This window comes from Podarcis pityusensis (assembly GCF_964106645.2).
Source record: "Podarcis pityusensis genome assembly, chromosome: 3".
NCBI classification, from domain to species: Eukaryota; Metazoa; Chordata; class Lepidosauria; order Squamata; family Lacertidae; genus Podarcis; species Podarcis pityusensis.
Window position 1 is genome coordinate 107,118,793 of NC_138026.1, and position 13,184 is coordinate 107,131,976.

Here is a 13,184-nt window from a genome sequence, read left to right on the forward strand (position 1 = left end):
TTTAAATTGGATTAAATTAATTAAAAATCTGCTGTTCTTTTGCACTGATCCCATGGGAAACGGTAGGATAGAAACTGAACAGAAAGATGTTTCTGCAACATTTCGGTTGCATACTTAACAGCACCTTCACTGTCTTTGCAGAGCTCAGGTAGAGCAAATATCCACTGAGAGAGACAAAGCGCGAGTTGAATTGGAGAAGGTGGAAAAGCAGAAGCTGCAGCTTTTTGAGGAGGTGGATGATCACAATAGTGCGTTGGAGCACCACAATGAGAGTAAAATGAAGTACGTGAGCCAGCTTTTTGGTGTCATTATCTGATGGGGTTTATACACAAGGAGGAGTGTGAAGAGCAGACCCAACTTGCCATCCAGTGAAACAGCACAGCATAAGCTATGCAGCCAATGTTCACAAAATTGTGACTGTAGAGAGGCCAACTCCTCAGTCTCACTAGTCATTTCTCTTGTGGACCATTCTGTTTTTATTTTCACATGGAAAATCCTTGCACATACCCATAACAGTGCTTGTATCTTGCAGAGACCTTGAGCAAGACTACAGAGGGAAACTCAGTGTTATGAAGTCTGAAGCGGAGATGGAGAAGGAGCGGCTCTTGCAACAAGGGAACCACCAGAAAACCAAGTTAGAAGCAGACATCAGATCTCTTCAAGCGGAAGAATCTAGCCTGAGGCAGAAGCTGAGCTTAGTGATCAAGGTAAAGATTCCGAGCATCTGTTATCTTCAGGATGACCAGTGCAGCCTACAGCAAGACTGCATATTCTGAGCTTGAAAATAACAATAAAGTAAAAATCCTGCCTGAAGGGAGGCTGAATTCTGCAAATAGTACATATTAAGTAAAAATATGCTTTCGTCTCTTGATTTATGGAGACTTCACCAGGCATTACTGCTATACTTTAATCTGCAGCTGTGAGGACTAGAGAGTTATATTTTGTTTTTAAATGAATTTAACCCACTTTTCAGAGAGATCCATCCACCTATCTGGACTGGTGGAAACTTACTTTCTTATCCCCACCTCCCTTCTGGCCCCCTAAAATGCTCCCTTGAGGATTGGAGCACCTTGTTGGGTGGAGCTGGTTTTTCAGGATTACTTCTGGGCGCTCACCTTTTTGTATCCTACATGTTGGTATCTTGCTCAGGAATTGCAAAAGGTACCCCAGTGTCGTGTTTAATGAGGGTAAATGTGCACTTTCATTTCATTTCATTTTTTTCATATTTTTGTTTTTTTTTAAAGGAGAATAGTCGCTTACAAAGTGAACTTGTTGAAGTGGTTCAAAAGTTGTCTGAATCTGAAAAGCAAGTACTAAATCTTCAGAAGGATCTCAACTTCATGTTGAAAGACAAGGTAGCTTCGGATTGATGAAAATGCTTTCCTCTTCATGTTGAAAACCAATAAAATTCATATTTATCTCTGTTGTAGGATTTTGACCTCTTTCAGTTGACTTTCTATTGTGGCCTTATTTGGTTCCTAATCACAAGAATAAGTGCATGTATTAAAAATCACATTTTCTTGAAGTTGACAGAGCTTCCAAATTAAATGTATTTAAGGTCAAGCTATAAATCTAGCCTGCTGCTGCCAAAAAATTGGCTCCCATCAGCTAATTGTAAACTGCTTGAGGGTTTGTTTGTTTTTCCAATCAAGGGGTGTATAAATTTCTTGGAATGAATGAATGAATGAATGAATGAATGAATATATATAGTAATTTCACCACTAATACTTTTAAAATAAACCTCTTTGCTTGCTTTAGCTGGGGCTGCTGGATCCACACAGCACAGAGCTCTTTGATCAAGAAGAACGCTTTGCCAAAATCATTCAGGAATATGAGCTGCAGTGCCGGGTAGGTGGCCTGTACATGTTATAAATGGCATTGTGCAGGGAGGACCCATCCGAGTGCCGAGAGAACAGCCTTCATTCAAGTCTCATAATAATTAAGGCTTCACGCCTCTTTTCTTTAAAAGATCAGCAATCTTTTGATAAGTGCCTACACCAATTCCTCAATGGCACGTTTTAGAATAGCAGTTAAACACCAAGGTTCAACACAGAGGGTAAGTTCAGACGTAGTGCCAAACCATAGTTTGATGTTGTGTGATCAAGCCTCAAGCACTCCTCCTTCCTTTGTGCAGATTTAGCTAGTTACTTCCTGGTTAGCTGTAAACTATGGTTTGCTGTTACTTTTTTTAAAAAGCAACGGTTTGGCTATGCCCAACGAATCATGGGAACTCTAGCTTGTTACTAGTGCTGAGAATTGTTGGAAACCCCTTTCCCCCTCACAGTTACAATTCTCAAAGTGGTTTAGCAGTCAGTTCCTCTTTCCAGGGAACTCTGGGAATTGTAGATTGCGGGGGGGATAGGAGTTTCCTAACAACTCTCGTCACCCTTAACAAACTACAGCTCTCAGGATCCTTTGGGGAAAGCCATGACTGTTTAAAGTGGTATGATACCGCTTTAAATGTATTCTCATTAATTACAGAGCCTATGGAGAGCTGCACTCGTAGACCAGAACAGTGAGATCCTAACCATAGGGTAGCTATATTTTATTAGAATAAAAATCGGGGGCACCTTACCAAATGGTTGTAGAGATAACTTGGAGCATGTGACTATTGCCGTTTTTGCTCCAGCTCTGCTTCTTGCCAGAAGGAAATCACAATGTAATATCTGTCGCTTCCGACAGTGCAGGTAGAACTGCTGCTGTTGCACTAGAGTTATTTCATGTGTCCTGCTACCAATTCAGTTCTCCCTGTTTCCCCCCAAACTCTCGACATTTGCTGCTGCTACATCTTGATAGAGAGTGAAGGTGAGCACTTTCCCCCTCCTCAGGTGTGTGCACGATCCACTTGTTTGTAGTGGTATACTGTTCTTTAGCAAACCTGCATGATGTCTTGTTGCAGCCTGAGATCTTGCGTGTTACAAGGTTTTTGTTTTTGGAAATGCTTGAGTTCCCATTTCGATGGACTTCTATATCGCGGCTCGCTTTTTACCTCCTTTGTGTTGAGTAGGCCTCAGTCCTGTCCCCCTCTAGTCCCTTCTGTACTTGTAAAGTTATATCGTTCGTGTACCTTGTCAGCTAAGGAAATGAGAAGTGCAGATCTTTTTAAATTCAGTTCTGTCCGTAGCTCCCAATTCTTCCTCCCCCACAGACTTCATGGTGTCTCCAGAAACTCAGGTGTCTTTCAGAACTGAGTGGTAGGCTTTTGTTTTTGAGCAAGTCCTGCAGTTCAACAGCTCACAAAGGATCCCAGGAACGTTGAAGCCCACACACCACGACAAGGTGATGATCCAGTGAGGGAGAATAGCTGTACTACAAAAAACTATGAATTTGCTAAAAAGGGTTCAGTGCTCTTGCAGCATCTGAAGTAGCTACCTTTAAGAAAGCATTGCAAAGAAAATAAACACTCAGACATTGGGAGTCTGTATTTTGAATTATCTGCACGAAGTATATGCCCAGAGGGCTCTGCTGGAGCCTATTTCTGCTTCCCTCTGTCCTTTCAGTTTTGTTTGATTGGTTTTACTTTAACTGTATGATACTGCACAGCAAATTGTTCTGTGCTATAAATCAAGCACTGCTAGGAGTTGCTTCTTTGTATTTAGTCAATAAAAAACGTGGCATGGAGCGACCAAATTCTTTTCCTGAAAGTACGGCCCAGAGAAAGAAGTTAAAGAGCCACTGGGCTAGGTGGACCACGGGCCTGATCCAGCATGCTCTTCTTATGTTCCAGTGTCTTGTGTTTTTTAAAGACTGTCTTATAGCATTTCTGTGAGAGTTATTTGCAAGCACACCTGGTTATTCTGTCGAGGAGCGGTTGCTGTGCACCCAACGAGGTAGATCCGAGGGAGGCTGTTCCACATTTTGAGCTTCCGGGTTCTTCCCTTTCAGGAGCTGCGCGACAAGAACGATGAGCTGCAAATGGAGGTGGAGAAACTGCGTTCCCAGCTGCACGAAAGCAAGCATAGTCTAGCCTGGTGTCAAATGAAGGCCAGCAGACTTGGAGAAAGGCTGCTGCCTGAAAACGTAAAAGCCAGAATTCTGGGTGCGTATTGCAAGTTGCATTTAGAACGTCAGATTGGGTTAAATCAAATACAGTCATACCTTGGGTTACAGACACTTCAGGTTGTGTTTTTACGGGTTACGGACCGCCAAAACCCAGAAGTACCAGAACAGGTTACTTCTGGGTTTTGGTGGTCGCACATGCGCAGAAGCGCAGAACTGCAACCTGCATGTGCGCAGACGCTCCAGATGGCAGAATAGAGAAATGACATGTTGCCCCTGTTACAGCAAATGCAGCTGAGAGATCTAAGGCAACATCTGGTCCACTCTAATGGGACCATTTCCTGCTGATGCAGCCTGATGATGTTAACAAGATACTTGCAGCAGTGTGTCTGACCACCTACCCTCTGGACTCTCGCTCTTTTGGGATGGTTAAAGGTAGCCAGGTAGCACTAGGTTGTTGCGGCTAGGAGTGCCTTTCGCCATCTGTGTCTGGTATACCTGCTGCAGTCGTAACTGGAAGTGGGAAACATGGTCGCTGTACTGCACGCTCCGGTAACCTCAAGGCTGGATTACTGCAGTGCGCTTTGTGTTGGGCCACCCTTGGACCTAGCCTGGAAGCTTTAGCATGTGACACCTCTGCTGAAACACCTACGCTGGCTGCTCATATCCTGGCAGGCCAGGTATAAGTCTCTTGTGCTGATACACAAAACCCTGAATAAATTGGGTCCAGTATAGCATAAGGACCGCTTGATCCCTTAGAGCCCAACCTGATCACTGAGATCATCTGGAGCAGCCCTGTTAATTGTCCCCCACATTGCAGAGGCCCAACTGACCTCAGCCAGAAGTCAGGCATTTAGTGTTGTGCAGATTTGGCAGGTATCCTCGACTTTTCACTTTTAGGCATCTCTCTTTTATTTTATGCCAACAGGCACATAGAGTTTTATTTATTTTTTTCCTGAGTAGCCATTCGTTTTGATGATTGGTTTGTATTGCTTTTAAAGGATTTTACATTGCTGTGAAATGCTTTGCAAGTAGGGCTGGGCAATATGACCAGCTAAACATCACAATATATCACAATGTCTGAAATAAGGATGGAGCAATGGTTGAATTTTCAGTTTCCCCCACATAGTGTGCATGCGCACGCACACACACACCATGATTCACAATATATTACCAGCTCAAAAACTGAAACCAATATCATGGTATGGTATGGACTTCAAGCCAGTTTCGGACGATATATGGATCTCTTGCCCAGCCCTATTTGCAAGAGGGCAGTATATAAACACTTGTAGAAATGAATAGCAATTCTGATGGATCAATCAGAGTCGGAAAGCTAGACCAGGTGGATATCGGGTTAGGCTGCTTTTTCCACGCTGGATTGAATTCATAAATGAAGGTTAGAGTCAAGCATTTATTTATCAATTGCCTCTCCACTGTATATATTTTAAAGGCACTGCGATAATGTGATAAAAACACATGCTGCCAGGAGTTCAGAAAATTCCCTGTTGGTTTCTTTCAGGCTTGCCATAAGGCTAAGTGACAGATTAAACATAAGTTATCCCTGCTTTCTTCATATTTCACCCTTTAGGCTTTTGTTTGTTTGTTTGATTTGCCAAAAACCTGCTTTGTTTCCTTCTCTGTATAGATGTGCGTCTCTCGGGGGGGGGGTGTCTATCGATGTGCCTCATTATGTTGCTGTAGCCTTTTCCTTGCCCTTTAAAAAAATCTTATGTCCTGGGGGGACTGTTGATCCTTGGCGCTTGGTATTTATGTCCACAGTGTTGTATCCAGGTCCTATTAGCATGGGGAAAGTCGCCTTTTAAAATTTTCAGCCCTTTTCATGCTATGTACCCTTTTCTCCCCATATCAGCAGTGTGCCCTAGCGTGCTTATATGATTCAAAGTTTTTTTTGGGGGGGGGGCCTCTCCTGAGTATCTTGATACACTGCTTTGATGTTATATATGCATCATTCTGGCACAATGGTCCTTGCATCCATTCTTCTCTCTTGCACCAGAAGGGCAAGTTGTTGTTGTTGCTGTTGCTGTTGATTTGACTTATTACCCACCCTTGACCCACCCTTGACCCCCCCCAGAGGGGGTCACAACAATTTAAAATACAGCAATGAAAACATCTTAAAGCAAATTGTGGTACACAAGGTCCTGTCTGCCTTTTCCCTTCTGCTATACAAAATCTTTGAAGAACTCCTTTCGTCATAATGTGTACCTTTTTCTTTCTTTTAAGACACCATACAAAAAGATGAGGAACTCCTTCTTGGACACCAGCACTTTCCGGTGGCAGGCCAAAATGGTAAGAAATGTTCCCAGCTGTGTGCATTTTCTAAGAAGGAGTAAGTGTTAAGATACATGCCAGCTCTAGAACTCTTCAAGAGAAACCTAATCCACCCCCCCCCCCCGTGCCGTGGGCAGTACGATATCCAGTATCAAAATCTTCTCTTGACAATCCTGTCCAGTTTCTTCTGGATAACCTCCAGATACGAAGATTCCCAGGCAGCTTCTTCAAGGGCTACAGATATTTCCCCAAATGTTTCAGCTGCAGGTGTCGTGGTCTGTAATTTCAACCCACAGCTCTTTTATCCAATGCGTATTAAAAGAATAACGTATCACGTTTCTCCCTCAGATAGCTAAAACATCTACCTCTGTTGTTTTTAATATCTTCTCCCCTCAAGACTTGTAAGATTTGTTGCCTGAGGTGTTATGATCAATCCCACATTCCCAGAAAGTGTACCTGTAGAACATGCATTTTAAGCATGTGTGTGTGTGTGTTTTCCTTTGTTTTTGTTTTTTTTAATAGGTATGCATGACCTGTGTATCGTGTGGCTCTTCTAAACATAGCTGTCAACTTTTCCCTTTTCTTGCCGGGAATCCTATTTGGAATAAGGGAATTTCCCTTAAAAAAAGGGAAACGTTAACAGCTATGCTTCTTCTAAACTGTTATCATTTTTTATTTTTTTATTGAATTTATATACTGCCCTATACCCAGAAGTCTCAGGGTGGTTCACAGAAAAGACCACAACATATAAAATCAAAATAAGAACAATAACTCAATAACATCCCCCCCCCAAAAGAGCCACATTTTAAAAGGGTTCAGGTCAAGCAAATGCCTGGTTAAACAGGAGTGTTTTTGCCTGGCGCCTAAAGGTGTATAATGAAGGCACCAGGCGAACGTCCCTGGGGAGAGCATTCCACAGACGGGGAGCCACTGCAGAGAAGGCCCGTTCTCGTGTTGCCACTCTCTGGACCTCTCAAGGAGGAGGCACACGAAGGAGGGCCTCAGAAGATGATCTTAGGGTCCTGGAAGGTTCATATGCAAAGAGGCGGTCCTTGAGGTATTACGGTCCTGAGCCATCTAGACTCTGAAACCTTTCCAGTGTGTCAGTAACCAGTTCTGATAACGGGCCCACGTTTTAAGTTATTCAATCACCATGGCGCATATTTATAAATAATATAAATAGAAATACATTTTTTATTTATACCCCGCCCTTCCCGGTTCAAAAACCAGACTCAAGGCGGCTAACAACAAATTCAAAACACTTAATTATAAAAGCAGCATAAAATACACTATAAAAACATGAATAACAATAAAATTCAAAAATCAATTTAGGGGAAATAAGCATTAGATAATTCCCAGGGCTAGCTGGCTGAATTGGTCCTACTTGGGCCAGCGAGGAGGCCAGGGGAGAATTGGCTGTGGGGTCTCAGACCGGGTGATCTTCATAAAAGGGGAGGGGGAGGGAAGAGAAGGGAAATAAAAGATCAGGCTGAATTCAGATTAAAGGCTAGGCGGAATAACTCTGTCTTACAGGCCCGATGGAAGGAGGTTAAATCCTCTATTTGTAGAGCATACAGTTGTATGCTTCGAACCATTGCGCTCTCGTTCCCCTTCCCATGCTCCCTATGTAATAGTGTGTTGGTGGAGGAACAGCAACCAGACCACACACCCCAGATACATGATCAATCTTGGCAGTTTGTTTCCTCAGTGTTCTAAGAACAAAGGAGGATCCTGCTGGATCAGGCCATTGGCCCATCTAGCTTCAGTATCCTCTTCTCACAGTGACCAACCACATGCCTATTGGCAGTTTGCAAACAGGACCTGAGTTCAGTAGCAATCTCTCTTCCTGCGGTTTCCAGCAACTGAGAAACATGCTTCATCCATTCATAGAGGCATGGTCATCCTGTAGTAGTAGTTTTATCCTCCACGATTCTGCATTCTTGGGCCTGTTCTTTTCCTTTCTTTCAAGAATAATTTTATTTATAGGTGTCGTTTTCATTGAATCCAGTCCCTATTCAGTAAGCATAGAAATGGAGCTTCTGGTTGAAGAACTGAAGGAACAGCATCAAGACCTGAAAATACAGCTGGAAACCAAGGTGAGTCGAGGAGGAAGACACAGGCAGGTGTTTAAACGCCAATTCAGGTTAAAAATCATCATCAGAATCAGTAGACTCTCAATATATTTCTGAATGCAGTCTTTGGGTTACTTGCTCAGCAGGATACATTTGAGTATGTTGACCAAATGATGTAGCTTTTGTTGTTAAATTTAAAATAAATCAGCATTTTAAGTTTTTTTTTTTTTATAGATGTAAACTTATTTATGATAATGAAATGTTTTGGGGTTTTTTGTGGTGCTTTTCTCCATTGCTTTTGTAAATTAAGTATCTCATCACCAATGTAAATTAGGAGAATGTGGGATGGCTTATTATGACTGTTTGTAGAAAAGGCTGGGCTTGGTTCAACTGTGGATGACAAGTTAGTTCTGTATGAATGGAGTAAGTCTGTATGGAGTAAGAAATCTTTACGCAAGATTTCCTGCTGTTAAATGCCCTCATTCTGTATAAAAATCCTACCCTCTTGAAACGCATAGGCTTCTAGCTCTTGCAATGCCTCACTTCAAGGATCAAGTTGTTAAACATGAAGTAGGGACTCTCGACCGGTTTGTGCATGTATTAACCATGCTACCTAAAAAATGTGTAACAAAAGTTTGGTTTGGCTTTACTGTGCTAGGTCAATTACTACGAAAGAGAAATTGAGCTGATGAAAAGGAACTTTGAGAAGGAAAGGAAGGATGTTGAACAAGGTTTTAAGATTGAGATCAGCGAACTGGAGGAACAGAAGAGCGATTTGGAAGAGCTGAACGCCAAATGCCAGGAGGTGATTGATGGCTTGAAAGACCAGCTTCAGAAACTGGCTCCCGCCCAAGAACTCGAGAGGAGCTTTGAGAAGGAGAGGTCAGAAATGGAGCAGTACTATGCCAAAGAGATTTCCATTTTGGGACAGAGACTGGCCCAGGAAAGGGACAGACTGGAAGAAGACATGAAGATGAAGCATGAGGCTGAGACACACTTCATGAGGTCTGGTGACATTACCGTTTTGAAACATGGGCACTTGGCAATATAAATGGTAGTCTCATATTCTGCCACATTGTGTTATGGTTGAACTTTTGGTAATTTAGGCAAAAGCCTTTCTCACCAATACGGTTGTATGGTACCTGGTCCAATTCCCTTCTCACTTTTGGGGAATTGTGACATTTTTTGCCATGTAGCAGCTATCTGGCTGGCACACTGTCTCTGGAATGGCTCTCCATGTGCCTGCTAAAGAATTATTGCTAATATGCTGTTTCACAGCTACTGTTCTATGAAATGTATGGTTCTTCTATAAAAATGCACTCATCTTTTTAAAATGATTTGACTAATCATTGCATGCTTGCTTATTACTTTTGGGCTTGTTCACGTGCTACGTTTTATAGCAGAGATGATCCATCTTCCAATAGAAATTCTGTTCCATAGTGTGCATTAATTCAGACTCTGACTGTATGCACAACAAACAATGGTTTGCAGGATTTGAGGTGTGTGTGCTTTAAATGTGTGATGTGTATGTAGCCTTTCAGTTCTCGTGTGTTGGTGTGCGTGGATGCATTTTCTTCTGCGAGGGATGCTTAACGGATGCAACTACACGAAACATGCCTAACATCAAAGAGAACAGAGCATGTGTTCCTTTATGGGGCACTTTAGATCTCTGGGTCACAACTACTATTCTCATAGTGACTTGAGATCAAGTTTGTGTGTCCCGTGCCGTAGCATAGAGCTCTAGTTTTGTCTCACAGAAGAAAGAAGTCATAGATTGCCTGTGAACAGGATAAGTAAGTAGCAAAACGTGGGAGCCAGTAGTTTGAGGAGGGATGTTTGGCAAGTCCGTAGCACACAGAGAAAGGGTTAACCCCACCCACCCATCAGCTGCCATTCAAAGAATAAAATAAGTGAATGTGTAGTGCTGGCACACATTTAACACTTAACATGGGTGGCGCTGTGGTCTAAACCACTGAGCCTCTTGGGCTTGCCAATCAGAAGTTCGGTGGTTTGAATCCCCATGATGGGGTGAGCTCCCATTGCTCTGTCCCAGCTCCTGCCAACCTAGCAGTTTGAAAGCATACCAGTGTGAGTAAATAAGGAGAGCAGCAGGAAGGTAAACGGCATTTCCATGCGCTCTGGTTTCCGTCACGGTGTTCCGTTGTGCCAGAAGCGATTTAGTCATGCTGGCCACATGAACTGGAAAGCTGCCTGTGGACAAACGCTGGCTCCCTCGGCCTGAAAGCAAGATGAATGCTGCAACCCCATAGTCGTCTTTGACTGGACTTAACCATCCAGGGGTCCTTTACCTTTTACCTTTAACACCAGATGTAGTTTGACCCTTACTGAGCAAGTGGTGTAATATGAATAACATCAAGTGTTCTTTTTTATTTCAGTGATGTACGTGGGTATAAACAGCACATTTGGAAGCAGCTAGTTTTCAAAGCATTGCATATACTGTAATAAGATTTTTTTTAAAAAAAAAAGCTTCTCTTTTAGTGGATTGTCCAGTTCCACTGCTTGTTGTCAGACATATTTATTTCGATGACGCTTAGCTGAGTATGGCTAATCTAGTTGCCTGATTTCTTTAACATCCCCAAACTAACTCCGGTCCTTCAATACTTTTTCTCTCTCCCATGATGCAGAATTGAGCTCCACAGAGTTTCAGAAGACAACCTCATCCTAAAAAATAAACTTGGAAGATTTCAGCAAGAAGTGGAGGATGTTGGTGAAGCAAACAGAAAGCACAGGTTAAAGAAAGGGGGGCGGTGGTGCGGTTCTTTGGGAAGCTTGCAGAGGAACTGTAAATGTGAAACCATACGTCTTCCCAAGAGGCAACTTGTTGAATAAAAGGATTGTGTAATTTTAAACAGAAATATTGGCAAGAGGGTCTAGCCGCGCACAGCGAGCCCTCAGAATGTGGCTGCATCAGTGCAATGAAGTGTGTGCTCCAGTGTACCTGACGGGATGCTCAGTTATAGCGTTGTATGACTACACATACAAGAATTTCCAGTCTGGTCCTTAGGTCTGCCACCTTAAATCTGTACATAGACATGGTGGGAGAACTAAAAATAAGAGGGCTAGATCTAGCTGCCATGAAAAACAGCTTTGTTTTTAGCAGACCTACTATTAATATTCTTTAAAAAAAATTTTTTTTCAAGATGCTGGAGAGTTGAGGACCAACATAACTCATTTTCTGAAGCTGCGTTTCCCCCCTTTTTTTTTTGCAAGCCACTTGCACTGCTGTTGCAGACAATAGTGAAACATCAGCTGTGACTTGTGGCAGTGTGTTTCCTGCTCCTGTTTTAGAATCTATGCAAACTATGTTTAAATGGTTGTACAATTTAAATTGTTTCCCCTTCCTTCTTCAGAAAACATATTGACGAATTGATGGTGGAAAAAGAGAAGGTGATGCGTGGAATAGAAGAATTAAATCAACTGGTAAATTATATAAATATATATATATAGAGAGAGAGAGAGAGAGAACAGTACAATTAGATATGCCTTTACATAAGACCCAGTTCTGGGATTTTGATAAAATGATCTACTAGCAGGTGAGGGATGGGGGAAGCTCTTCCTAAAACCCTGGAAAGCTGCTACCAGTCATAAAAAACACAACCTTATACCAAGTCAGACCATTAGTCTATGTCTTCTTCTTCTTCGGCAATCACTCATAGCTGAGTAAGATTGTCTTCCATAAACACGGTTTTAACGAGTCTGTAAGTGACTGTGGAGGCCAATTCTGGATCCACACGTCCTTCCACAGTGGCGACATAGGTTTCCAGGCGGGAGTTGATCACAGTTGGATTTGCCAAGCGTGCCTTCCTCTTTGCACATTTCTCCCTTGTGTCCTGAGTTCGAGTGTCTTCAAAGCCCATGACACCTTTGCTAAAGGCTGTGTATGTAGCTCAGTATTGTCTACACTGACTGGCAGCTGGCTCTTCGGGGTTTCAGGCAGAGTACAGGGTTTCAACCCCATCTGGAGACACAAGAGATTAAATTTCTGTATCCTCTTTCCAATGTTTAAATGCTTTACAATCCTTCTAACTTCATCCATGCAAGGTTAGGCTGATGGACACCAATTTTGCCCAAGGTTTGGATTTCCAAGTGCCAAAACCATACACTGTCCCACCTTGCCAGTGGCGTAGCGTGGGGGGTGCCAGGGGTGCCGGCCGCACCGGGCGCAACATTTGGGGGGGGGGGCGCGTTTGGCCGGCCCTCCTGGAGGAAGCAGGAACCCCACTGTCCTCGGACCTCCTCCGAAGGCTGGCGGTGGGGCGGAGAGACCTCCTCCCCGCGCCAGCCTTCGGAAGGCTGCTCCGAAGCCTGGCGGTGAGGCGGAGAGACCTTCTCCCCGCACCAGCCTTCGGAAGGCTGCTCCGAAGCCTGGCGGTCGGGCGGAGAGACCTTCTCCCCGCGCCAGCCTTCGGATGGCTGTCCTGAAGACTTGTGGTGGGAGCAGTGGCATAGCGTGGGGGGTGCAGGGGGGCCTGCTGCACCTGGCGCAACATCTGGAGGGGGTGCGGAAGAGACTCGAGTGCTAAAATCCACGGGTTAGGGGGCGCAAATTACTTGCCTTGCCCCAGGTTAGGGGGCGCAAATTACTTGCCTTGCCCCGGGTGCTGAGAACCCACGCTACGCCACTGCACCTTGCAAAGAGTTAAATGCTATTTCAGTAGGGGTTGAGTTCTTTTGCAACCTTTTGAATCTTTCTAGTACATGTGCCTTTAACAATGTACGTGTAACGTTGGAGTCAGTCATGGGTTGCTCTGGCAGTGCCCCCTTTTGCTCTGCTTGCCATAGCTCCAGTAATTCAAACATCAA

General features: G+C 43.6%; 1 protein-coding gene across 4 annotated transcripts in view; it reads left to right on the forward strand.

Moving 5' to 3' along the window:
- NINL (ninein like) overlaps nucleotides 1-13,184 on the forward strand; it is a 46,601-nt gene that overhangs the window by 26,041 nt on the left and 7,376 nt on the right. For all 4 annotated transcript variants that reach the window (XM_081000862.1, XM_081000864.1, XM_081000865.1 and 1 more), the window contains exons 10-19: nucleotides 142-282; nucleotides 533-707; nucleotides 1,245-1,355; nucleotides 1,759-1,848; nucleotides 3,886-4,039; nucleotides 6,241-6,306; nucleotides 8,275-8,384; nucleotides 9,019-9,365; nucleotides 11,006-11,110; nucleotides 11,732-11,801. In XM_081000862.1, the coding sequence (XP_080856988.1) occupies nucleotides 142-282; nucleotides 533-707; nucleotides 1,245-1,355; nucleotides 1,759-1,848; nucleotides 3,886-4,039; nucleotides 6,241-6,306; nucleotides 8,275-8,384; nucleotides 9,019-9,365; nucleotides 11,006-11,110; nucleotides 11,732-11,801 (1,369 nt within the window). The remainder of the gene's footprint in view (nucleotides 1-141; nucleotides 283-532; nucleotides 708-1,244; nucleotides 1,356-1,758; nucleotides 1,849-3,885; nucleotides 4,040-6,240; nucleotides 6,307-8,274; nucleotides 8,385-9,018; nucleotides 9,366-11,005; nucleotides 11,111-11,731; nucleotides 11,802-13,184) is intronic.